At 43.7% G+C, this 25,224-nt stretch overlaps 1 protein-coding gene across 2 annotated transcripts in view; it reads right to left on the bottom strand.

The window, feature by feature from the left end:
* Positions 1-25,224, bottom strand: part of VEGFD (vascular endothelial growth factor D) — a 37,307-nt gene that overhangs the window by 6,907 nt on the left and 5,176 nt on the right. For both annotated transcript variants that reach the window (XM_077889146.1, XM_077889147.1), the window contains exons 2-4: positions 8,806-9,016; positions 3,997-4,187; positions 702-850 (exon numbers count right to left, since the gene is read on the bottom strand). In XM_077889146.1, coding sequence (XP_077745272.1) covers positions 702-850; positions 3,997-4,187; positions 8,806-9,016 — 551 coding nt within the window. The remainder of the gene's footprint in view (positions 1-701; positions 851-3,996; positions 4,188-8,805; positions 9,017-25,224) is intronic.

Below are 25,224 nucleotides of genomic sequence, written 5' to 3'. Positions count from 1 at the left end.
TAACGAACCAGATTTAAAATATTTCAAGGGCAATCACACCTTTGGGGCATTTTTTTAAAATGCTGAATACATTTCTGAGTGGAGAATAGTGATGGTTTTTAAGGAGCTTAATTCATATTTATGAACTGTATGTTATTAGATAGTAATTCTGTAAGCACAAATATTCCATTTGGAAACTAAACTGTAATTTTGGACAGTTATCATCTTTTTAAGAAGATTGCTTTTAAAACTGTGCAAATTAGCTGTCAACAGAGCTTATTTGCCAAAAGTAAACATTGTCCTAACATAGCTCTTAAGCACTACCTTTTTAAAAATGGAGATAAGGGGTGCTTGAGTGGCGCGGTTGGTTGAGCATCTGACTTTGGATTTCAGGTCAGGTCAGGATCTCAGGGTTGTGAGATGGAGCCCCACATCGGGCTCTGTGCTGGGCATGGAGCCTACTTAAGATTCTCTCCCTCCCTCTCCCTCTGCACCCCCCTTGCCCTGCTTGCATGCACTCTCTCTAAAAAATTAATTAAATTAAAATAAAAATAATTTTTAAAAAGAACAAAGGTGTCTATAAGTAGACCTGGTGAGTTCATAACCACTGAGCTTTGTGGTCTTACCGCCATATACATCTAACACCTAAAATAATGAAATATTCTCCACACACAGCTTTAGCAAAGCAAGAACAAGCGTAAGTGAATACAAGAAAGGCTTACTGATCTTCTTCTGGGATCTGGATGGATCTTCTGATAATGGAGTATGGATGGCGGGGAGCCGTTGGCAAGCACTTACAACCTGTATGGTTGGCCACCTTAACAGGCACTAATTCAGGTACTGAAGTCAAAGGCACTGATATCTCAAAGAGCTAGAGGAGAGGAAGAACCATAACACATATATGTATTTAGATGCTAATTTCTACAGCTTGCATTTTTGCCTTTGTCCTCTATGGTAGTGACTTTAGCAAAGCTGTCCATTAAGAAAGAACTAATAAGGTTAAGGGCTGGCATGACGGAGAGGATGTTGGGCTGGGAGTCAGGAGCCTGGGGGCTTATGTAACTTTAGCAAGTATTTAAGCTTGGCCAAATCTCTTACCATTCTGGTGTCACTGGTACCCCTGTAAAAGGCACTTGGTCCTTGCTCCTATTTTAAATTTGAGTGTAAATTATAAGGACTAAATGAACTTACAGCTATGAAGTTTCTTTGAGACCATGGTGAACAGATTATCGTTCAGAACTATTTACTTATCCCTTCTCATACCATCTCCATTGAAGGAATAGTTTCCTGTCCCTTGACTTTGGACTTGGCTATGTGACTTGCTTTGGCCATCGGGATGTTAGCAGACATGACACATCTACAAACTTGAACTTGTGTGTGCTTTGGGGGCTCATTTTCTTCTGCGGATGCTGTAGCCATGAGAAGAGCATGATTTAGCAGGCATGCTGGCCCAAGGGATGGGAGATACAGGGAACAGACCTGCAGTTAACCTGTCGCTTGCAGTTAGGCCCACTCAAAACTAACTGAATCTTAAATGCAGGGGTAAGACTAAATCATTATTGTTTGAAACCACAGAGTTTTGGGGTGTGTATTATACAGCATTACATAATAATGACTGATACAAGATCATCATGCCCAACCAAATAATTATAGGTAACATGAATATCATTCCATGTTTCTATATGCCAGGTCCTGTTCTCTATTCATTCATTCACCCCTTATAACAATATTCTAGGGTGGATTTTTTTTTTAATGTCTCCTCCCCTAACCCTATAGGTGAAGAAACAGACGTACAGAGAGATTACATAACTTGCCTAAGGCCACATAACTATTGATTGGAAGAGTGGGGATTTGAACCCAGGCCGTCTTCTCTGGAGCCAGAGGTGATACTCTTAAGAATATGCCTTATTACATTTTGGAACAAAATTTCTGTGACCAGAAGAAGCAAGGTGGGATCTTGGCAAGTACAAGTCAGAGAAATGTCAATTACTTGGTTTCTAGAGTGGTTCAGATAAATTTGAATTTGATTTTAGTGCTCTGTTTATTCAATCCCCACTCCGTGTAGTCCTTACTTACTACACAGAGTATTCATTTATTCACTGTGTTTCAAAGATGTATTTAATCAAATAGTCCATAACTTTGGAGTGAGAGGTAGTTTTTTTAAACCACTGTTAAAATGTTCAAGTGTGCGTATTTGGAAAGAAAAACTGCTGTGCACTTACACTTAAGTACATTCTTTAAAACGAATCATTTGAGTACAGCAGTCAAAATAAAATACTCAACTCTCTATTAAGTGCAAACAATCCATTAAAGTTGTGTTTATTCTGACCTTTTGATATGAAATGGACCTTCGATGAGTCTAAGTAAGAGAATGTTTTTAGAGTGTTTACTTTGCATAAACTTCATCTTCTTGCGAAATTTTTCAGCTATGCTTTAGGGAATAACATGGTCATGAACCAAAGCCTCTTATGTTATGCAAGCTTTGTTTCTACTGACAGTTGATGGTTAGCCATACTTATGTCATTTTTCCCCCCAACTGTCAAATAGTAAGAGGTCAGAATTTTTACAAGTTCCAAGATTCTCTAAAAGAATTTAGAAAAAAAGAAACTTTTGTGGGATATTTTAGGGGGGGGAGGGGGAACAAAATTCAGGATAAGCTAACGTATTACCAAACAAATCAGCATACCATTCTTTCCATCCAGTTAAGATAATTTTCCTCTTAAAAAGGCGGGGGGGAGGATGCTTGGGTGCCAGTTGGTTAAGTGTCTGACTCTTGATTTCAGCTCAGGTCGTGATCTCAGGGTTAGGAGATAGAGCCCCGCATTGGGCTCTGCACTGGGTGTGGAGCCTGCTAAAGATTCTCTCTCTCCCTCTCCTTCTGCCCTTCCCCTTCCTCCTGCCCTCTCTAAAAAAAAATTTTTTTAAAGATTATTTCCTACCACAATATATTCGTTGCATATGTAATTTTATTGTTCCACCTCTGTTCACAATCACAAGGAGAACAGATTGTGTAGGTTAATGTGACAATTAAATGAACACATCAACATGCGTGAGGAATTTGCAACACAGAACCAAAAGGAATGCAGTTGGACTTCTAGGCTTTTAATGTTTTCCTAAGTTTATTATTACTGCTTTTCAGTGCAACATTTATTACATTTGACAACAATACGGTAGTGATAGAAAAACTTATCTACTGGGCAAAAGAGATTTTATAAGCTGGAGAGGGAAGAATTATTTCTTTCATGGGGACTAGAGAATGATTTTCAAAGATCTTTTGTGCTAGATACGCTCCATTTGCCCTTCCGGAGATGCCATCCTCTCTCCTTCCTCCCCCACTGGGTCTGTGTCTCAAGACACTGACCTCTGTGGCTGCACCTATAGGTCCCCTTGCCTCCTCCACCCCTTGCCCCCTACTCCTTGCAGCCACTCCTCCAGCTGGCCCAGCAGCCCTCTTCTCCCCTTTCTCTTGGGGTTCCTACAACTGCTCCAGCCCCCAGCCTCTTCGGTCCAGGGTGGGAACGGCTCCTGCTTTGGCTACCGCTGGGCACTTGACCACCCATCCTCCTTCCCACTTCCCTGCCCACACCACCCGGGTCAACTCTTCTCAGTGGCTCCACTTGAGCAACACAGAACCCAACGAATATGCAAGGCAGCCCCACTCTCTTCCTTCCTTTTATCGTTTGTTCTAGTAACTCCCTTGGGATTTTCTGATTCTTGACATCATGGCACCAGAGAGACAGGAGCCCATAGAAGTTCAGGGTCTGGAGTCCCACAGACCTGGATGTGGGTCCCAGCTCCGCCACAGGTTAGCTCTCTGAGCTCAGTTTCCTCATCTCTACAGGTAGGAGGAGAAGAGGATAGATACCCTGTTTGTTAGCTTGCTCCAGGGGTTAAGTGAGATGAGGCCCGCAAGGCCATTTCCGCACGGTGCATGGCAAGGAGCCTAGCTGGGGCTGTCAACACGCTTGTGGGGGGGGGGGGGCTCTGGAGGGCCCACACCTGCCGATGCCCCCGTACCTGTTTGGAGACGTAGGAGGTGCTCGTGTTCATACAGACGAGGCTCTCCTCGTTGCAGCAGCCGCCACAGCGGAACACGTTCACGCAGGGCGGCTTGAAGAACGTGTCGGTGCTCCTCCCCAGCTCGCTGGCCACCTCCACGCACGTCTCCCGGGGGCTGCACTGCGTCCGCTGCCACTCCTCGTCTATGACTGCGGACGGGACGCTCGTGGGCACCGGCTCAAGAACCGGCCCGGCCGTGCCAGTGCCGGCCAGTGGGCTGCCGGGCGCCGCCACGGTCACCTCGCCCGCTCCACGGTTCCTTCCCCGTCGCTCCTTTACCCAAAGATCGGTTCCAGAAAAAACTGAAACCAAAGTCTGAGCTCCTCCCCACTCACATGACACCTTCTTTGGTGAAGATCACTGTCTGCAGAATAAAACCACACCCGGGAGGCTCCCCGGGGGGGGGGGGGCCAGCGGTTTAGCGCCGCCTTGGGCCTGGGGCGTGATCCTGGAGTCCCGGGATCGAGTCCCGCATCGGGTTCCCTGCGTGGAGCCTGCTTCTCCCTCTGCCTGTGTCTCTGCCTCTCTCTCTCTCTCTCTCTCTCTCTCCCTCTCTCTCTCTCTGTCTGTCTCTCATGAGTAAATAAATAAAATCTTAAAAAATAATAATAAAAAAATAAAACCACACCAGGTGCATCTGGACGAGCTGGCCAGAAAGGAAGCAAACAGAGGCAGGTAAAGAAATGATGCGTGTTATCTAGAAGCAGTTTAAGGACACAGCTGGAAGGCATTCTTTTCTGCTTGAAGTCAGGTGTGGGTGGGTCCTGGCACCATCAAGAAATATATTTCTGGGGGCGCCTGGGTGGCTCAGTTGGTTAAGTGCCTGCCTTTCGCTCAGGTCATGATCTCAGGGTCCTAGGATGGAGCCCCATGTTGGGCTCCCTGCTCAGCAGGGGATCTGCTTCTCCCTCTCCCTCTGCCCCTACCCCTCCTTGTGCCCTCTCTCTCTCTCTGTCTCAAATAAATAAATAAAATCTTTAAAAACAAAAATATTGGGGCAGCCTGGTTGGCTCAGCAGTTTAGCGCCGCCTTCAGCCCAGGGCCTGATCCTGGGTCCTGGGATCAGTCCGGTGTCAGGCTTCTGCATGGAGCCTGCTTCTCCCTCTGCCTGTGTCTCTGCCTCTCTCTCTGTGTCTCTCATGAATAAATAAATAAAATCTTTAAAAAATAACAAGAAATACATTTCTGTTGGTTGCTTAAGTAACTACCATAGGATTCAAAGCGGGCCAATGACACTAATGGAAATCTAAATGGAGCTCATCTTTGCCTCGGAGCCAGGGTTTTTTTCACTCGCCAGGGCCCAATACCAATGTTTATGAAAGAAAGAAAGAAAGAAAGAAAGAAAGAAAGAAAGAAAGAAAGAAAGAAAGAAAGAAAGAAAGAAAGAAAGAAGAAAGAAAAATAAAAGGAAGTAAGCCAGTTCATTCTGATGGCACAAGCCATAATCTGGCCATTCTAACTAATTTGAGGGAAACCAGAAAAAGAGATCACCCTCTGGGAATAAAAAGATCACATACTTTCTTGTAAAACACTACTGGCTTTTGTCTCATGGTTTATTTTTAAAAATGGGATTCTGACACTTTGATACTCAGAGTTGTAGAGCCTTTCTGCAGATGTTTTGGGAAATGATTCCATTTTATGATAAAGACAACTCTAAAGACCTTCTTTTAGCCTCGCTGTGCGACTGTGGAGTTTGTCATATGTTGGAGGTGGTGGTGAAAACCTCCTGTGGTAGGAAGCTTCTAAACTGACTCCCGGTGATGCCCACCTCCCAGTGTGCGCACCCTTGTACAATCCCCTCCTCCCTGGGGGCTGGGCCTAGTGACTTGATTCTCATGAAGACAATACAAAAAAAGGGGTGGGATGTCACTTCCATGATTAGGTTTAAAAAAGACTGACTTCTATCTTGCCTGCAGTCTCTATCTCTCGCTGCCATTCTCTTTCTCTTGCCTTCTCAACTCGTAGGCGTTGATGAAGCAAGCCGCCCCGCTGGAAAGGTCCACATGGCAAGGAACTGAGCGCAGACTCTGGCCAACAGCCCGCGAGGAGCTGAGTCCTGCCAACAAGCCCCGAGTGAACTGGGAAGTGCATCCTGCCCCGATTAAACCTTGAGATGCCGCCTGCAGCCCAAAAAAGCCAGCAGTGTCTTACAAGATGATACCTTGACTGCAGCCTCTGCAGAGACCCTGAAGGAGAGACACCCGGCAAGGCCAGGTCTGTATCCCCAACCCACAGAAACTGTGAGATAAAAACTGTTGTTCCAAGCAGCTAAGTTTGAGGGTCATGTGTTCATACAGCAAGAGACAAACTCTTCTCCATTTTTACCCCACCTTCACATTTGTGCTGGTCTCTCCCCACATCATTCTGACTTCCCCCAGATGTGAATATGTTTTCACTGGAAGGGACAAAGAGAACTTCTGCTTGAAGTCTACAGGTACGATGTTATTGTTGGAGATCTGAGCCTAGTGTCTAAATTATTCCCTTGTAACACCTTTCTGTATCTTGACTCCCCCCCCACACACCATCTTGATATTCCTCAGAAGTCACTGAAAACACAAAAGACGAGATGTTTGGCTGCCTGAGAAACATTGCATATACTACACCATTTGCCTTAACTCTGTTTTTTCATCATAAAATCTTCTAACCCAAGAGACCTTTTTAAATTTCTGATTATGAATATATAAAGAGCCTACAGGCTGTAACCATAAGAGATAAATTACCCAATTAGGTATTAAAATGAGTATTACTTAATTCACTGTTATTAATCATGAATCCTGGGGAAAACAAGTAGTCAACTTATGAAAACATTCTCTGTTTAAAATTCTATTTAAATGTTGCTTTCCATTTGCTTTTTCGTATAACTAAGTTTTGAAAGTTGGAGTGATAAGATTTTAATAAAAATTGTGTGAAATTAAAAAAAATTGTGTGGAATTATGACCAATGCACTGCTTAAAAGTTTCATAACTCTGCTATTTTTTCCTACTGTCCAGCAGGACTGCTCTGCCTCAGGGAATCACCCCAAAATCCATGACGAGAGTTGATAACAAATAACAATTGGTGTAACGCATCGATTTGATTATTTACTGCTTCTAACTTAGTAAATAACTTCAGATGATCCCCCCACGTAATAAGAGACATTTTGGAGTTGGCAAATTCCATATTTTTATGTTTTTTTAAAAATATTTTTATATTTTTTATGGTTTTCTTCTTAAAGAATGTCAATGTCACTGACTTTTCTTTTTTAATCACCTAATCTTGGTTGTATGGTAAATGCTTGTCTATCTCCATTCTCACAGAGTATCTCCAAGCTCACCTCAGGCTTTCAGATAGGGACCCTGGTTAAAGCCTTGGATCTCTAGGTGAGGTCTGGCTCCTTTGTTTCCAGTCTGTGCTAATTCACTACACAGAAACTAGAGCTTCAAACCTCTGGCTAAAGTGGGTTCTAGGCCAGGGTGCCAATCATCTCAACTCACCGAGACACACAGTCATACACACATGAGCACAAAGAATCCTCCTCACACTCAGGCCTGCAGTGCTGCCGAGAGATTTATCTCAACTATGCACAGCCTCCTCTGCAGCCGACAACAGTGGCCTGTGCAACATCATCATCTTTTTATAGGAAACAAAGGGAAACAAAGACAGATAATTCTAGAAAAAAGAAAATAATAATTTTGGCTTGCTGGTCAATTTGCATTATGTGATAGATATAATCCATTACTAGACAATTGTATGTTAATCAAACCTCAAATGCCAAATCAACAAGGCCACAGTGGCTTCTTGTGTTCTTTTGCTGTGCCATCCAAAAAATCAAATGCCTAATCAGAGGCCACACAACTGTGTTTGGCAAGCTTCATTCATTATGGCATAGTACATACACAGACAATGGTTTTCTTATAAAGAACCTCCATACCTTACAGGGAACAATCACCGCCGTCCCTCTTATTTCAAATTAGGTCATTTCCTATCTGGAGTTTGGATTCTTTTGTCTAGAGGGTTCCTCACCTCCATCACCTAGTAATCTCAGTATGCAATATTACAATTCAGCTTCCAACCTCTACTTTTCATTTTTACTTAAAAAAAATCACAGAGGGATCCCTGGGTGGCGCAGCGGTTTGGCGCCTGCCTTTGGCCCAGGGCGCGATTCTGGAGACCCAGGATCGAATCCCACATCGGGCTCCCGGTGCATGGAGCCTGCTTCTCCCTCTGCCTATGTCTCTGCCTCTCTCTCTCTCTGTGTGACTATCATAAATAAATAAAATTTAAAAAAAAAATCACAGAATTTTCAAGAAATAAAAAAGCTATGCCTAATTTATTGGTTTTTGTCCATGTAGGCATGGCAGTAGAATGCTCCTTGCTGATGGACACTGAGGTTGTTATATGTTTTTAAGTAAACCCAATGATTTCTTAATCCAATGATTAAGGATGGTCTTTCTGGGTTCGTTTTACATTCACATCTCTGTGTTCAATATATTTCTGAATTTTGAAGTGTTCTTTTGTGTCAGTTTTAGATCTCAAAATCACATTGAATATATTTCTCTGTAGAGTAAACATAGGAAACCAGGATTCTCTGCTGACACCAAAGCTCTGAAATCAAAGACACCCTTTTCTTCTCCCGGACACACACTAGCCCTGCTCAAACCTTTGGAAGAAGCTGGTGCATGTTTTGGTATCTGATGAAGAACAAGAATTGCTTACATACAGACACACACACATGCATGCAAGCACATGCATACACACTTACACGTGCATGTGCATGCACACACCTACCTTTTAGGGTTTCAATGTCATAGAAAGTTGCCGCAAACCTGGTGGCCCGATGGGATGCTGAGCGAGAGTCTGTGCTGGTCAAACTTTTGAGCTTCAGTCGGCATCTCCAGAGCTTCCAGTCCTCGAAGTGTGTGATCCGCAGCAGTTCTTCCAAACCAGAAGCTGCCCTAATCTGCTGTTCAGACCGCTCTAACGTTGACCGAGATGCCCGCTTTAAAAAAAAAAAATACTGGTTTCAAAGCCAGTTGCTGAAGTTTTAGTTTGTCTTGATAACCCTCATTGCTGACACTTCAAGATGGAAATAGAGCTGAAAAGAAGTTAGGGAGATTATTCAAATGTACATACCAGTATCTAGGAAAAATACTAGTTAGTATTTTTGGTTCATATTCTGCTCATTTATGACTGAATCAAAGCAATGATTCCCCCTGGTTCTCAGGACATTTAAAAACAATATCATACTGGGTTGAATGGTGGACTTCAAAATGACATGTGCATGTACTAATCCCCAGAACCTAGGAATGTGCCTTTATTTGGGCAGAGGATCTTTGCAGATGTAATGAAGTTAATGATCATGAGATGAGACCATCTTGGATTATCCAGGTGGACCTTAAATACAAAAACAAAATGTCCTTATGAGAGACAGAGAGGGAACATGGACACAGAGGAGGTTTTGTGAAGACGGAGGCAGAAATTCAAGCAATGCAGCCCCAAGCCAAGAATGGCTTGGGGCCCCCAGAAGCTGGATGAGGCAAGGAAGGATTCTCTCCAAGAGTCTTTGGAAGGAGCACAGCCCTGCCAACACCTTGATTTCACAATTCTGGATTCCAGAACTGTGAGAGAATATATATCTATTGTTTTAAGCCACTTACATTGTGGTAATTTGGTACAGCAGCCACAGGAAACTAATACAAATTTTAAGATCATACTGTTTTTGTGACAGGAGCCAATGACAATTGCTTTTGTCCCTGTTATCTGAGAAACTGATCCACAATGTCCTGGGGACCCTGCCTGTAGTCACACAAGAAAGGGAGTTTTTTTTTAAAAACCGTGATAACCTGAATTTTCTAACTTCTAACATTTTTTTTAAAGATCTGTTTACTATTTCAAAGACATTGTTCTTTCTGATAAAATACACTTCTGAAGTTTATGTTGAAAATTTGCTTTCCATACAGTTGCACAAATTGTACCGGCTGACACAACATTTGTGAGACTGCCAATACAATATTTTCAACATAGTAGCTGAATTGTTTAAAATAAGGATACACAATGGTACATACATACAATGAAACACTATGTGCTCATCGAAACCAGTGATGGAGATGAATACTGGGACAGAATGAATTAAGATCCTCCCTGGACCGTGTTGGAGAAACGATACAGTGGTCTATTGTTAGGGACCCCGATTATCTCCTGCCCAGCCTGTGGTTACTAGATCTTTGTTTTCCTGGGCAGCTGGGATATGTGGGCTGAGGGGATTTTTAGAGCTGGGTGAGGGGCGGAGTCGAGGGACCGGGGCAGCTGCAGGATGGTACTGAGGAGGGTGCAGAGAGAGCTGCCTGCTGCAGGGGAAAAACAGGTGGGCAAATGGGACCTTTAGGAAGCTTGATGTTGAGTGATGTGATGTGCGCCCTCCTCCACTGCCCCTCAAACACTTTAATTAAAATCTGCATCATTCGTCTGTATTTTAGGAGTAGGATTTTTTTGGTTGTTTTTAGATATGATGGTGGATATTGAGTGTTGTCCAAAAGTGGGTGCTCAGAAGACCAAGTGTGGTCCGAGTCATACATGTATGACTCAGTCATGATGTCTTTTTAATTTATGTGTGTATAACATACATGATATATGTATGCATATATAAAAAATTACCACTGTTCATCATATATGTAAAATTATAGATGTATAAAAAATATCTGGAGGGATATACATGAAAATATAAACAGTGGTTCCTACTTTAGACCAGAGGCTGTCGAACTACAGCTCCCTGGCCTAATTCAGCCTGCTGCCTGCCTGTTTTATGAATAAAGTTTTATTGGCACACACCACGCACATTCATGTACATGTTGTCTATAATGGCAGGGTTGAGAAGGTGCAACAGAGACCTTCACAGCAGTTTGAATCTTGAGGCCATCGTCCTTTTCAAATTTCAATTCTTTATCTTTTCAGGCATTATGTTCTTCATTATTCCACATATTACACTGTCTCAATTCTATTTTCAAAATATTTAACAGACATACATTGGAGCCTTATAATGATCTTACAGGTCTCTTAAATGTGCTTTCATATTTATATGTTTTGTTCTCCCTTCATCTCTCTTCAACGTGTTAAACTAATTGGTTCATCTTCCCAATCACCAAGTCTCCAATTGTGTGAGTCTAGAGTTTGCTTTGGTAAGCTTTTTTTTTTTTTTTAGAGTTTTTATTTATTTATTCATGAGAGACACAGAGAAAGAGGCAGAGACATAGGCAGTGGGAGAAGCAGGTTCACTGTGGGGAGCCTGATGTGGGATTCAATCCCAAGACCCTGGGATCATGACCTGAACCGAAGGCAGATGCTCAACCACTGAGCCACCCAGGTGCCCCTGCTTTGGTAAGCTTTTCATTTCTATCACCAGTTTTCTAATATTATAGATATTTCCACTTCGTTCTCCTTTCCATCTTTTTGTTTCATTTCTGTATGTTTCTCCTAATGTCTCATTTTATCTTATGAATATTATTCCTTTCTTCCTCTCTTTGATGGTCCTAAATACACTTATTTCTTCAAATTACATTTTAACTTCATATATACGACTTATATCCTGATTATTAATTTTACCAGCTGTCTTTCTTAGCAGTAATTGCCTGTCTGAACTTTGGAATTTTGTTTAGTAGTTTCACCTTCATTGGGAGGTTTGTTTTTCTATTCTTTCTTCATTTACATTGCTTCTGTATCCAGGGAGCCGATGAAGTGTACTCATGGGGCGCATTGCCCACTGAGGTTGAAATCTTGGTGGCCTCCACCTTCCAGACCCAGAGTGCATCTGTTCTGCAGCTTTGGGCTTCATGTTTTTTGAAAGTTTATTTGTATTGAGGGATAACTGACATACAACTTGGTATAAGTTCAAGGTGTACAACGTATTGGTCTTTTCAGCTTGATGTATTTGATACCATTTCTTTTTTTAAGATTCTATTTATTTATTTGAGAGGAAGAGTGCGATCACAAGCAGGGGTAGGGGCAGAGGGAGAAGCAGACTCCCCACTGAGCAGGGAGCCAGACTTGGGTCTTGATCCCAAGACCCCGAGATCATGACCTGGGCCCAAGGCAGATGCTTAAGCAACCTAGCCACCCTAGTGCCCCTTTGGTATCATTTCTGCAAATGTTTGCCATCTGCAGATGTTCACCACCATTTGATCAATTTTATATTTTACCTAGCATGGCTATGGACTAAAAAAGATCTCAAAACATGAATTGAGAAGGTCATCTTGCTTGGAAGTTCAGATATGAATGCGTGTGTATTTAATTAAAGTGGAGAATCTTGAACAGGTTTCTAAGCTGAGGGAAAGAGCCAACAGAGAGAAAGGCACTGAATACATATGCAGGAGAGATCAAGCAGAGGGGTTGGTTTGACCTAAGTTCCAGAGATGAATGGATGAGAGGATCATCCTCTGAAATAGGTTCACAGAGAACAACATGGGTTTGCAGACAGCGGGACTGCTTGGAGCCTACGATTTCTCATTTCTCTGTGAAGTTTAAGTCAAGGCAATTTTGGGACCCCTGGGTGGCTCGGCGGTTGAGCGTCTGCCTTTGGCTCAGGTCGTGATCCCAGGGTCCTGGGATCAAATCCCGCATCGGGCTCCCCACAGGGAGCCTGCTTCTCCCTCTGCCTGTGTCTCTGTCTCTCTCTCTGTGTCTCCCATGAATAAATAAGTAAAATCTTTTTTAAAAAATAGATAAAGGCGATTTTCTGGGAGCGAGGGGAGGAGGAAGCTTGAAGAGCAAAGATAGGGTTTGTGGAACAGGCATCAAATTTAAGCAGCAGTCGTCTAGGAAATCTGGGGATGAAACTGCATAATTGCCCACGTCTCGAAGCAACTCAGAAATGCAATGATTCTCCATTAGGGCTCATTTGTCAATAGCCTCTCTTTTCCTGATTATCCATTGCCTCTTCTGGTTGGACAGTAATCCTACTTTATGTTCAATGTAATCTTTGAAATAAAATTTTGTTACATCATTGCTTCCACATGAAAATAATGAAACCAATCAAACTGCTGCTTAAATGTTTTAAGAATCGTACTAGACCGAAAGGACTTTTATTTATTGAGGCAAATTTCATTCAATACCACCCATAAATACAGAGTGATGTGTGTTTTCATGGTTCTTACAGGTTTCAATTCAATCTCAGAAATGTTTTTAAACTATCCAAGGGAGAACTCAGGAGAAAATATAAAATCTCTGGATTGAATGAAAGGCACTGAACGACTCATAACACTTGCCTCATCATAAAAAAAGTGCAGTGTTTACTCAAATACTCAGAGTTACTTAAGCATGCTTTAAGCCTCATAATTTAAAATAGAGTCTGAAATAGCTGAGAAATTGCAGACAGTCATTTTGCTATTACAAGCGCAAGTCCTAACCACTCAACATCAGCAGAGACCTGACGACTAATTCATCGGGGGGTACGTCTCTAAAGGGTCAGGAATGGCTGCTGGTTTCCAAAAGACTTTCTGCACTGGCTGATTTTTGTATAATTAACTTTATGTGATCAGCTTGGGTAAGGCAAAACTTAAAATCACAAAGTGTAAAATATCATCCCAAATATATATTCACACCATTGATTTCAATAGTTTTAACTACCAAACACTTGCCAAATAAATTGCTCATGATTTCTTCCTCTTTTCTAGGGGAAGTCCTCATCAAAACTAAAATAATTAGAAAGCACTGAGCAGAGAGGAAGGAAGCGAGGCAGGGTTACCCGGGGTCTGCTTTTGGTTACAGCAGCGCCTTGTCTTTATGTGAGTGATAATTAATCCAATACTATTAGCAATTTCACTCCTAAATAACAAATCATTCTCTGATGTCCTGGCTACCTCAGCCAGTTTCTAAGATGTGAGGCTTAAAGTCTTTGTAACAAGATTTTACCCTTCTTTCAATGTATACTTTTTTCTTTTTTCTTTTTTTTTTTAAATATGTTTATTCATGGGAGACACAGAGAGGGAGCAGAGACACAGGCAGAGGGAGAAGCAGGCTCCCTGTGGGGAGCCCAATGGGGGACTTGACCTGAGCCAAAGGCAGAAGCTCAACCGCTGAGCCACTCAGGTGCCCCTAAATTCCCTTTTCTGCGGTACAGTAGGAAGGGTAACCATTTCTCCTTTTGCTAATTCCCAAGTTCACGTGGCACTCTCCCCTGAGGAGGCAGGAGAAGCTCCACAGCTCAGGCTTAGGGATCTGAGCCAAGGGTATCTAAAGTGGCAGGCAAGATGTCTGGAAAGTTATGGTGCCTCGGTTTCCCAGAGGGATTTGGAAGTGTCCATGTTGTGGGGGAATCAAAGGCCTCCTGAACACCTGCTAATTTAAATTCTAAATTGCTGGCCCCTCTCCTCCTCTAAACTATCTAGTAAAGTAACACATCCAAAGAGTAAACAGAGGCATGATTTGGGGATATCAAGAAGCCATGCTGAAAAGAACAGCGGGAGGGGCACTCTGGTTGGGAACAGAGCCAGGTGAAGGGTGGGAAGAGGGGCAGATAAGGTTAGGGCGAGGCTGGCACATGAAGAGGTACCACTTCACATCCACCAGGATGGCTCTGGTCGAAAAGACTGACAGCACACCAAGTGCTGTCGGGGACTTGGAGCCATGGGAGCCCTCTTCCACTGCCGATGGGATTGTAAAAATGGTGCTGCCACTTTGGAAAAGAGTTCAGCAGTTCTTTAAAAAGTTAAACCTAAATTTACCATACAACCAACCCATTCTACTCCTAGGTGTTCCACCAAGAGACAGAAAATAGATTATTGGCTGGGGCCAGGCATGGAAGTTAGGGCTAATTACAAAAGGGCACGAGGGATCTTATATAGATGATGGCTGCACAACTCAGTAAGTCTACTAAAAATCGTCGATTTACTTATAACAGGTGAATGGCTAAGTTTTCGGGTATGCAGATGGTCTATCACCCTAATTGTTTAAAACTGAACGGAGGAAGGACTGGAAGCTTGAAGGCCAGGCTGCTTGTACCAAGTCAAGAGGCAATGGAAAACCCTGGAGAACTGAATATTACTGGACATCCATTTCATTGGCTTGCTCTTTTGTTCATTTCTTCTTGCTCTGGCTTTGGTCCACGCTGTTCCCTCTGCTTGGAGTCCTCCACTCTCTGTCCAGCTAAACCTTTCTTAGCCAGGTGTTACCTTCTGAGGGAGACCTCCCCCACAACTCTCACCCCCGCCTGGGTCTGATCCCAAGGTCACATGGATTCATAGCACCCCATTTCTTTCCTTCTCGGAGCTCACCACCACTGACACTAATGAATTAGTTGGGTCATTACTTGCTTAGTGTTTGTCTTCCTCACTGAGGAATATAATTGTCTTCCTCACTGAGTTGTAAGGGCCACGCAACAGTAATGACATGTCTTATATAATGTCTTATTCAAATAATAGCAATAGTAAGAGCTAAAGATTTATTAAAAATATGAAACAAATTGAAATATGAAAAACACTATGGAAAATCTAACCCTGGGGGGGGGGGGCGCCTGGGTGGCTTAGTGGCTGAGCATCTATCTTCCCCTCGGGTCATGATTCTGGGATCCCGGGATCGAGTCCTGCATCAGGCTCCCCTGAGGGGAGCCTGCTTCTCCCTCTGCCTATATCTCTGCCTCTCTCTCTGTGTCTCTCATGAATAAATAAATAAAATCTTTAAAAAAAAAGAAAAGAAAATCTAACCCTGGGATTATTCATTTGTTCAAACTACATCACTTATCTTTTAAGTATCTTTCTCCAAGTGTCCTCTTTCCAAGTCCAAATCCAATGTCGCTTAGTCCGTCAAGCTTTCTATGATGTCCCTAACTTATACTATATTATTTATGAACACGTTGCATCTCCCTTACTAGACTGTGATCTCCTTGAGGGTGGAATATAATTCTGCTTCATCCTTTTTACATAATAAGCACTTAGCAGCTATCTGATGAAGAAACTGATGAGTAATAAATACATACATGCACTTGACAAAGAGCAATGGGACCCAGGTTTGTATGGTCTGTTTAAAGTTTTGTATAGAGTAGCACTTCTCAAAGCTTAACGTGCCTACGAATCGCCTGGCCATCTTCTTAGAATTCAGAACCTGATGCAGGAGGTTTGGGGTGAACCTGGGATGCTTGAATTTCTAACAAGCTCCCAGATGATGGTGCTACTGTTGGCTGGCTGACCACACTTTGAGAAGTAAGGGCAGCAGCGATTCTCAGCCTTGGCTTCCCCTTGAACCTCCCGGGGAAGAAGCTTCAAAGAAATGCTGATGCTTTGCGATGCCATCCCCAGAGGTTCACATGTTATGGCTCCCGCAGCTTTGCCATCAGGATTTATTTTTTTTAAACTTCCTGAATGTTTGCTAGTCTTAGAGGAAGCTGGGTGGGAGATATATAGGAACTCTCTCTACTCCTATCTTTGAAACTTTTCTGTAAATTTAAGACTACTTCAAAATAAAAAGTTTATTTTTAAAAATCCTCCCAGGTGATTTCAGGGCACCGGGGTGGCTCAGTCGGATAAGCAGCCAACTCTTGATTTCAGTTCACATCATGATCTCGGGGTTGAGATCAAGCCCCACGATGGGCTCCATGCCCAGCGAGGAGTCTGCTTCTCTCTCCCTTTGCCCCTGCCCCTGCGCATGCCCTCTCTCTTTCAAATAAATAAATCTTTAAAAAAAATCTTGGCAAGTAATTTTAATGAGAACCACTCATTTGGGGGATGGTGCATGCCGGTATATGTCCAAAGATCTTGGTTAGTGCCTAAGTTATGTACAAGTCCATTCAGTAGGGAATACATGGCAGATGCACACTGAGAAATAACCTTATTCTTTAAACCCTTTTGGGTTACACCTTGGATTCAAAATACTTGTGTAAGTATCTTGCTTTACTGGATTTCCAAAGCCTTTCTTAACTCAAGTCAGCTGATTGATTGATGGTGGATCAGTTCCCAACCTGTATGACTTTTTCAAGATTGAAGACCAACAATAACGTTTTCCAGGCAGAAGAGCATGAGGAGGTCAGCTGCCTTTCCTGAGACCATGCTAAATGACAGAATAAATTGCTTCTCAAATTTCCAAGGACTCAAAACAACCCATTTCTCAAAACCAAAATAAAACCAATAGGTAGTACTTCAACCTACTGGAATTCAACAGGGAAGTGCAAAGTGCAATCCGTTCACAAGGCAGCCCACAAAGTATCTGAATGAAAATATAAATGAGGAGTATAAGCATGGATGCCTAGGGGGCAGGGACGTGGCTTGGAGTACATGGTGGGGCTCAAATCCCAGCTCTGAACTCTCAGGCCTTCTGCAAGGAGTTTCGGAGTGGGGCCGCTGACTACTTTCCTCAAAGAGCCATGACGAGCTCTTCTTGGGCCATCCAGTCCCATGCTATTAAGAATCCTCCTGTTCCTAGATCTGAAAAAAAAGACCAGCTTTGCAAAATTCCTCTCTGGACCCCTTGAGAGCAGTGAGTCTAAGCTTGGGATTCCAAACCTTTCAAAAACTGTTGGTGTCATTGTATCAACCATGTTGGCAATATCTTCAGGAAGTTGGGTAATAAGAAGGTGGAGTGAATAGAATCTATATATTGGGAAAATCCAGAAGCTTCGGTGTGAGCTATGGAGGGAACACATTTCACACGACTTTCCCTCGATTTGCTTAGGGATTTACAAGCGTTGCCTGGGGACACAGTTTTATGACTTGCCCCTGGGGGTCGGGGGCATCGCAGCAGTCAGCAAGTTCCCTTTGCAGTAGGTTTGCTGAGGTGGATCGGGTTGCAACAAATAATTCTGTGTTCCCTCCACCTCTTAAGAACTTCTGTTTTGCTGCAAGAGCATGACGTTTTATGTCTTTGCCTCCCATGGCTCCCAAGTGAAAATAACACTCCCAGAAAGGAAGCTGGGCCTGACACCATAAGCCGTGGCCAACTGGAGAGGGAACCAGGTGGATTTGAACTGTTCACGACTGGTTTTTAATGGTACAACACTCTGGAAAACTCTGTGTTGGCAGTGTCTGACAATGTTTGGCATATGTTCACCGTATGACCCAGCGGTCACACTCCTGGGAATTTGCCCTTGATAAAGGAGGACTTAGGTTCACCCCAAACCCTTTACACTGTTTACAATAGCTTTCCTCATAATAGTCCCCAAACTGGAAACAACCCATATGTCATTCAGAGGGTGAGTGGTTAAGCAAACTGCCCCGTCCATCCTGTGAAATACCACTCAGCAAGAACCCAGAATGATCTGGTGTGCGCAGCAACCTGGATGCATCTGCTGGGCATTGGCCGTGGAAGAAGCCAATCTCAAAAGGTCACATGCTGTATGACTCCATTTAGGACACTCTCAAAAAAAAAAAAAAACGCAAATGATAGTGATGGAGAACAGATCAGAGGTTGCCAGAGCTTGGCGGGGAGGGTGTGACTTGGAAAGGAGACCATAAACGACTGTTTCTCTATCCTGATTCCAGTGGTGGCTACACAAATCTCTACGTGTGTTAAAATTCATGGGACTGCACGCCAAGAGGGAAAAGACATTAATGACTTTAAACATAAAGTATGCTGGCTTGGCACCAAGACACTACTCTTTTTTAGCTCTTTGCCTGAAGGTCAAAGGTCTTTGCTTTGGTTTCCTTTTCTGGTTTTGTGGATGGCGATGCTAACAGTGCCCACCTCAGAGAGCTGATGTGATTACAGGAGGTCCTATGTAGGAAAGGGTCAGGCACACAGTAGGTGTCTAGTAAAGGTAATTCCCTTTCTTTCCCTTCTCGGGGTAGGGCATCTGGTCCTGCGCTGCGGTTTAGAGGTCTGTGTTTCATGCCCCCTTGGCTTCTCTTTAGTAACCAGAGGGGTGTCGGACAAGAGCAAGACAGGAAATTTCCATCACGGTAAATAAAAACTTTAAAAGAGAAAAACTTTTCCAGGGTAAATCAAGGACAAGCTTTCTCTTCTTTTTTAACATTTCTTGGAAGTGTTTTCAGATGGCTGATTTTGAAGTAATCTGCTCTGGCTTTACATATATCTTCATTGATGGATGAAGAAACAACCCACTTCTTAAACCTTTGTGTTCTGTTATTAGGGTCTGGCCTTCCCCAGAACACATGGTACCTAATGGAATGGGGTGCCCCAATGAAGGGCAAGGAGGAGAATGCAGGCTTACAAATAATTATTGCTGGGGCTGCTCAGAGGGAGCTGGAGCCCTGGTCCTGCTTCTCTGAAATCCAGGAACCTGGCCGTCTGGGGGCCTCATGCTCCCGGTGGCTCTTTGACTAATGTAGTTTTGTACTGAAATGCATATATATGAGAAACCTGGGATGTTGAATTAAACTTGACTAAGGAAAGGAACTGCAAACTCAGGGAAACTGTGTGTGTGTGCATGCGCTCACATGCACACAGACACATGCATGCATTTCCGTGTGTGTGCATAGTTGTCTGGGTTTTTTTTTAAGGCAATACTGGAGGACTATGATGCCTAAAACTTCCACATCTTCCAGTTTGAGGAATACTGTGGGTGATTTTCTCACCAGCCAAATGGGGAGGTTTGGGGAAATGTCTATGCTCCTCTTTACATTTTTTAAGTCTAAATATTTTTTAAAATTTGTTTATTGAATTTAATTTCGTTAACATCCCCCTTTACATGTTTTATTTCATTTTATTTTTTAAATAGGCTCCATGCTCAGCATGGAGCTTGAACTCATGACCCTGGGATCAAGATCTGAGCTGATATCAAGAGTCGGGACACTTGACCGACTGAGCCACCCAGGTAGCCTTCCCCTTTTATGCATTTTAAATCCATGCTCTGCTCCCATCAGACGTTATCTGTGCGTAGATGTGCAGCAGATGAGTGTGGGGTGGGCTTGAGTGGCAAGACCCAAGAGTGCTCTGAATAACCCCAAGAGTATATATTCCTGAGGTCTGTTACAGTTTCTTTGTCACTGATCTCAAAAGATCAAGGGCCCAATATGTAAGGAAACAACTCAAAACCTTCATGGTAATTAGGTTATTGTAAAAAACAACTTCACAGCTGCCCCCAAAAAGGGAGAAATATCTTTCTAAGCCCTATTGATGTTGGGCCGTGTGACTTGCTTTGACCAGTGAGACATTACAAGGCATGATGCAGCGTACTGAAATGTACTCAGGGGTGCACACTTCTACATTTCCACCATCACAAGACTCTGCTCCTATCCACTGATTCAAGGAGGATCAGAGACATGGGGGGCAGACCCACACTCAGCCTATGGCTTGAGCCTTGATCCTGACCCCCAGCTGGCCCACAGCAACATGAGTGAGAATAGATTATTGGTGTTTGAAGCCACTGAAATTTGGACTGGTTTGTTACACAGCATTATTGTGACAACAGTTAACTGCTACAGCCCTGTTCCAGCCTAAGTGTAACACAATCCATTGGATGAGCAGAGGATCTTCATCTCACGGCCTTTGTCATGGCAGCCTTGTTCTATTGTTGGCAGTCAGCCCGGTGTGTCCCCTTCTTCCTTTCTTCCAAAGATGCAGTGGTCCCCTGTCAACACCCATGGCTCTCCTTCTCTTCCTCACCAATATCCTCTGCACCGTCTAAAATGCCCAGTGATCCCCAGCGTTGCTGTGATGATGCAGTTACGAACCAAGCACACCATCGCAGAGGCTGCTTTTACTTTTTCATCCCACTCTGTTCTTTTTGGGGAATCTTGATTTAGGATGAATTCAGGGCATTCATTCGGTTAAAATTACACCCTTCCTAACTCTCTCCAGAATGGAACCATAAGCAGCAACAAAATATTTGCCGTGGCAATAGTCCACAAATGTCATTCTCTCTCTCCAGAAACAATTCTAGCCAAACCAAGATTTCAGAAAAGCAATGCTTTTCTCTAACACGTGAGTGTTATAATTATTTAGTAACAATGAACAACAACAACAACAACAACAAAAGACTCATAAAAATTTACATTATAGGACTGCCTGGGTGGCTCAGTCAGTTAAGCGTCGGCCTTCGGCTCAGGTCATGATCCCAAGGTCCTGGGATCGAGCCCCACATTGAGCTCCCTGCTCAGTGGGGAGTTTGCTTCTCCCTCTCCCTCTGCCTGCCGCTCCCCCTGCTAGTGCTTTGTCAAATAAATAAATAAAACCTTTTTTGAAAGTTACATTATTACTTAAAGTTCCAGGCATTAAAATTATCCTTCCCACAGGCCAAACTGAACTCCTCACTCCTCAACTGCTGGTAAGACATGAAAATAACTAAGACATCTTTATTTTATAAAAATATCATTTCCACTCATGTGCCTGGCACATGTTAGACATTCTACAAATATTTACTGAACTGAACGTACAGCTGTCCTTTTTTCCAGGGAAAAGGAGCCTACTCTTGAACAGCAGAAATAAACTTGAGTGTCTTCCTTCAGCGACTCTACTTCAGTATCCAACCATGGTTGTTTCCCATCTCAAAGATATGTTCAGAAACATGTAGAAGCAATCGAAGTTGTGTTAGTCATTTACATTGTTCACCAAATATTTCTAGCTTTCTATCTTCTGAGCACATGGAAGGATTGCACTTCCTGGCCCCTTGTGGTTAGATGGAGCCATGGGTCAAGAGGCTGTGACCAGAAGTGACATGTGTCACTTCCAGGCCAGAGCATTTAACTGCCAAGGAAAGACTCTTTGGGGCTTTCCTGCCCCCTGTCACAGTGATTAGGGACAATCAAGATGTGGATGCTCAGCCAGTTTCATCCTGAACCAGAGCTGATCCTGAACTAACCAGGACAGTCCTTTGGTATGAACAATAAATAAACCCGTTTAGAGTCACCACGATCTGGGGGTTGCTTGTTATTGTAGCATATTCTGGTCTATGCGGACTGACAAAGTATCAAACCAGAGTCCTTTGCCATCATCTCCCACATCCCCACAAATCACCAGATGAAAACACCGCACTTCTCAGGGATGCCAAAGATAAAGGAACTCATCCAGGCGTCCCTGTTTGATCCAGATCCGCTGTGTGGCCCAACGCTGCCCTACCCGTCTCTCTGTGGGTGCCAGGCTAGACTATGGGCAAGGGGACTCCCTTCCAGGATTCTTCCATATCACGTCTGAACCCTCTCCTCCCCACAGGAGAACGCCACAGGGTGAATACACTGCCTCAGCAGAAATGCTTCAGAATCTAAACAGCTGAAATCAGACAAGCCATGGGGAGAGGAGGCGTCGGAGGTTCTTCAATGCAGCAGTTTATAGCCTGCGTGTCTCAAAATCCTATAGGCCTTGTCGGTGCACACACACTTTTTTTCTTTTTCTTTTTATTGGAGTTTGATTTGCCAACATAGAGCATAAAACCCAGTGCTCATCCTGTCAAGTGCCCACCTCAGTGCCCGTCACCCAGTCCCCCCGTCCCCCCGCCCACCTCCCCTACCACCACCCCTTGTTCGTTTCCCAGAGTTAGGAGTCTCTCCTGTTCTGTCTCCCTCATTGATATTTCCCACTCGTTTTCTCTCCTTTCCCCTTTATTCCTTCACTATCTTTTATATTCCCCGAATGAATGAGACCATATAATGATTGTCCTTCTCCGATTGACTTACTTCACTCAGCATAATACCCTCCAGTTCCATCCACGTCGAAGCAAATGGTGGGTATTTGTCATTTCTAATGCCTGAGGAATATTCCATTGTATCCATAGACCACAGCTTCTTCTTTTTTTTTAACAAATTTATTTTTTATTGGTGTTCAATTTGTCAACATACAGAACAACACCCAGTGCTCATCCCGTCAAGTGCCCACCTCAGTGCCCGTCACCCAGTCATCCCCACCCCCTGCCCACCTCCCCTTCCACCACCCCTAGTTTGTTTCCCAGAGTTAGGAGTCTTTCATGTTCTGTCTCCCTTTCTGATATTTCCCACATATTTTTTCTCCTTTCCCCTTTATTCCCTTTCACTATTTTTTATATTCCCCAAATGAATGAGACCATATAATGTTTGTCCTTCTCCGATTGACTCATTTCACTCAGCATAATACCCTCCAGGTCCATCCACGTTGAAGCAAATGGTGGGTATTTGTCGTTTCTAATGGCTGAGGAATATTCCATTGTATCCATAGACCACAGCTTCTTTATCCATTCATCTTTCGATGGACACCGAGGCTCCTTGCACGGTTTGGCTACTGTGGACATTGCTGCTAGAAACATTGGGGTGCAGGTGTCCTGCCATTTCACTGCATCTGTATCTTTGGGGTAAATCCCCAGCAGTGCAATTGCTGGGTCATAGGGTAGCTTTATTTTTAACTCTTTGAGGAACCTCCACACAGTTTTCCAGAGTGGCTGCACCAGTTCCCATTCCCACCAACAGTGCAAGAGGGCTCCCCTTTCTCCACATCCTCTCCAACATGTGTTGTTTCCTGTCTTGTTAATTTGCCCCATTCTCACTGGTGTGAGGTGGTATCTCATGGTGGTTTTGATTTGTATTTCCCTGATGGCAAGTGATGTGGAGCATTTTCTCATGTGCTTCTTGGCCATGTCTATGTCTTCTTTGGAGAAATGTCTGTTCGTGTCTTCTGCCCATTTCTTGACTGGATTATTTTTGGGGTGTTGAGTTTGAGAAGTTCTTTATAGATCTTGGATACTAGCCCTTTATCTGATAGGCCATCTGCAAATATCTTCTCCCATTCTGTAAGTTGTCTTTTAGTTTTGTTGACTGTTTCTTAAGTATCGATTCTCTTACAGGCTTTGTACCAGGTGACTGTGACAGTGAAGTCACAATGCAGAGTTCCCACACTCAGGGCCCCCCGTGCAAGAGCCCTTGGGCTGTGCCTCCTGCACCCAAGCGAAGGAACTCCAGCTGGGGCCAGAGCAGCGGCGTGTGGCCAATGCCAAAGAGCATAAACAACTTTTTTTTTTAAAAAAAAAAAGCTTTATTTATTTGTTTGAGAGAGAGAGCACACAGAGGGAGAGGGTGAAACTGGCTCGATCCAGGGCTTGATCTTGACCCTGGGATCATGACCTGAGTCCAAGGCAGATGCTTCATGGACTGAGCCACCCAGGTGCCCTGGGCATAAGCAACATCTTTTTTTTTTTAATTTTTTTTTATTTATTCATGATAGGCACACAGTGAGAGAGAGAGAGGCAGAGACACAGGCAGAGGGAGAAGCAGGCTCCATGCACCGGGAGCCTGATGTGGGATTCGATCCCGGATCTCCAGGATCACGCCCTGGGCCAAAGGCAGGCGCCAAACCGCTGCGCCACCCAGGGATCCCATAAGCAACATCTTAAAACAAAAAACAAAGGAAGGGAGAGAGAGAGAGAGAGAGAGAGAGAGAGAGAGAGAGAGAGAGAGAGAAAGGAGAAATGTCCCTGTTCTTAAAAAGCTTTCCTTCTAGTGGAGGATGACAGAGCAATAAACTTACACACAAATTAAAAATGTCAGGTACTAAAAAACAAAACAAAACAAAATGTCAGGTACTGAGAACATACAATGCAGAGGATAAAATCACGTAATGACACAGATCAGGGTTGGCAAACTCTGACCTGTGGGCCAAATCCAGCCTACAGCCTATTTTACTACGGCCCGTGAACTAAGAATTATTTTTTATGAATTTAAATGGTTGCAACAAATGAAAAGAAGAGGAGGATCATTTCAAGACGCATGAAAATGATACACAATTCAAATTTCAGTGTCCATAGAGTTTTACGAACACAGCCACACCCCACATGATCTGCCCAGGTTACTTCTCCAGCCTCAACAACCAGGCTCTGGCCTCCACTCTCCCTAATCCAACTACACTGGCCCCCTGGCTGCTAGCCAAACACCCAAGCCACCTCCTCGCCCTCCCCATGGCCAGGGCACAGTGGCTGTCTCTGCCCCCCTCTCTTCCTTCAGGGGTCTGCAAAAGTAAAATCAAATCAGAGGTCTCCCTGACCCATCACTCTGTTGCTTGATCTTCTTCATGGTGCTCCCCCTGGCAGGTTATAGATTTGCCATTGCCTGCCTCTCCCCACCACACTTGGAATGTAAGTTCTGTGAGAGTCAGAATGCTGTCTTCTTTCCTGTTGCATTTCCAGCACTGACCCCAGTGCCCAGACATAGTGGTGCTCACCAATGAAGTGAATGAATCGTCGAACACGGTTCAATTCTAATGAGAGGCCAAGGAGATCCTTTACCAACTGGGACATCACGATCAGTCAAAGCTTTCATGATGCAGGGAGGTCTCAGCGTGTCTTTGTTTTATAATGTCCTGGTATCGTGGCAG

This window comes from Canis aureus, chromosome X (assembly GCF_053574225.1).
Source record: "Canis aureus isolate CA01 chromosome X, VMU_Caureus_v.1.0, whole genome shotgun sequence".
Lineage (NCBI taxonomy): Eukaryota > Metazoa > Chordata > Mammalia > Carnivora > Canidae > Canis > Canis aureus.
This window is presented reverse-complemented; position numbering and strand designations above follow the sequence as displayed.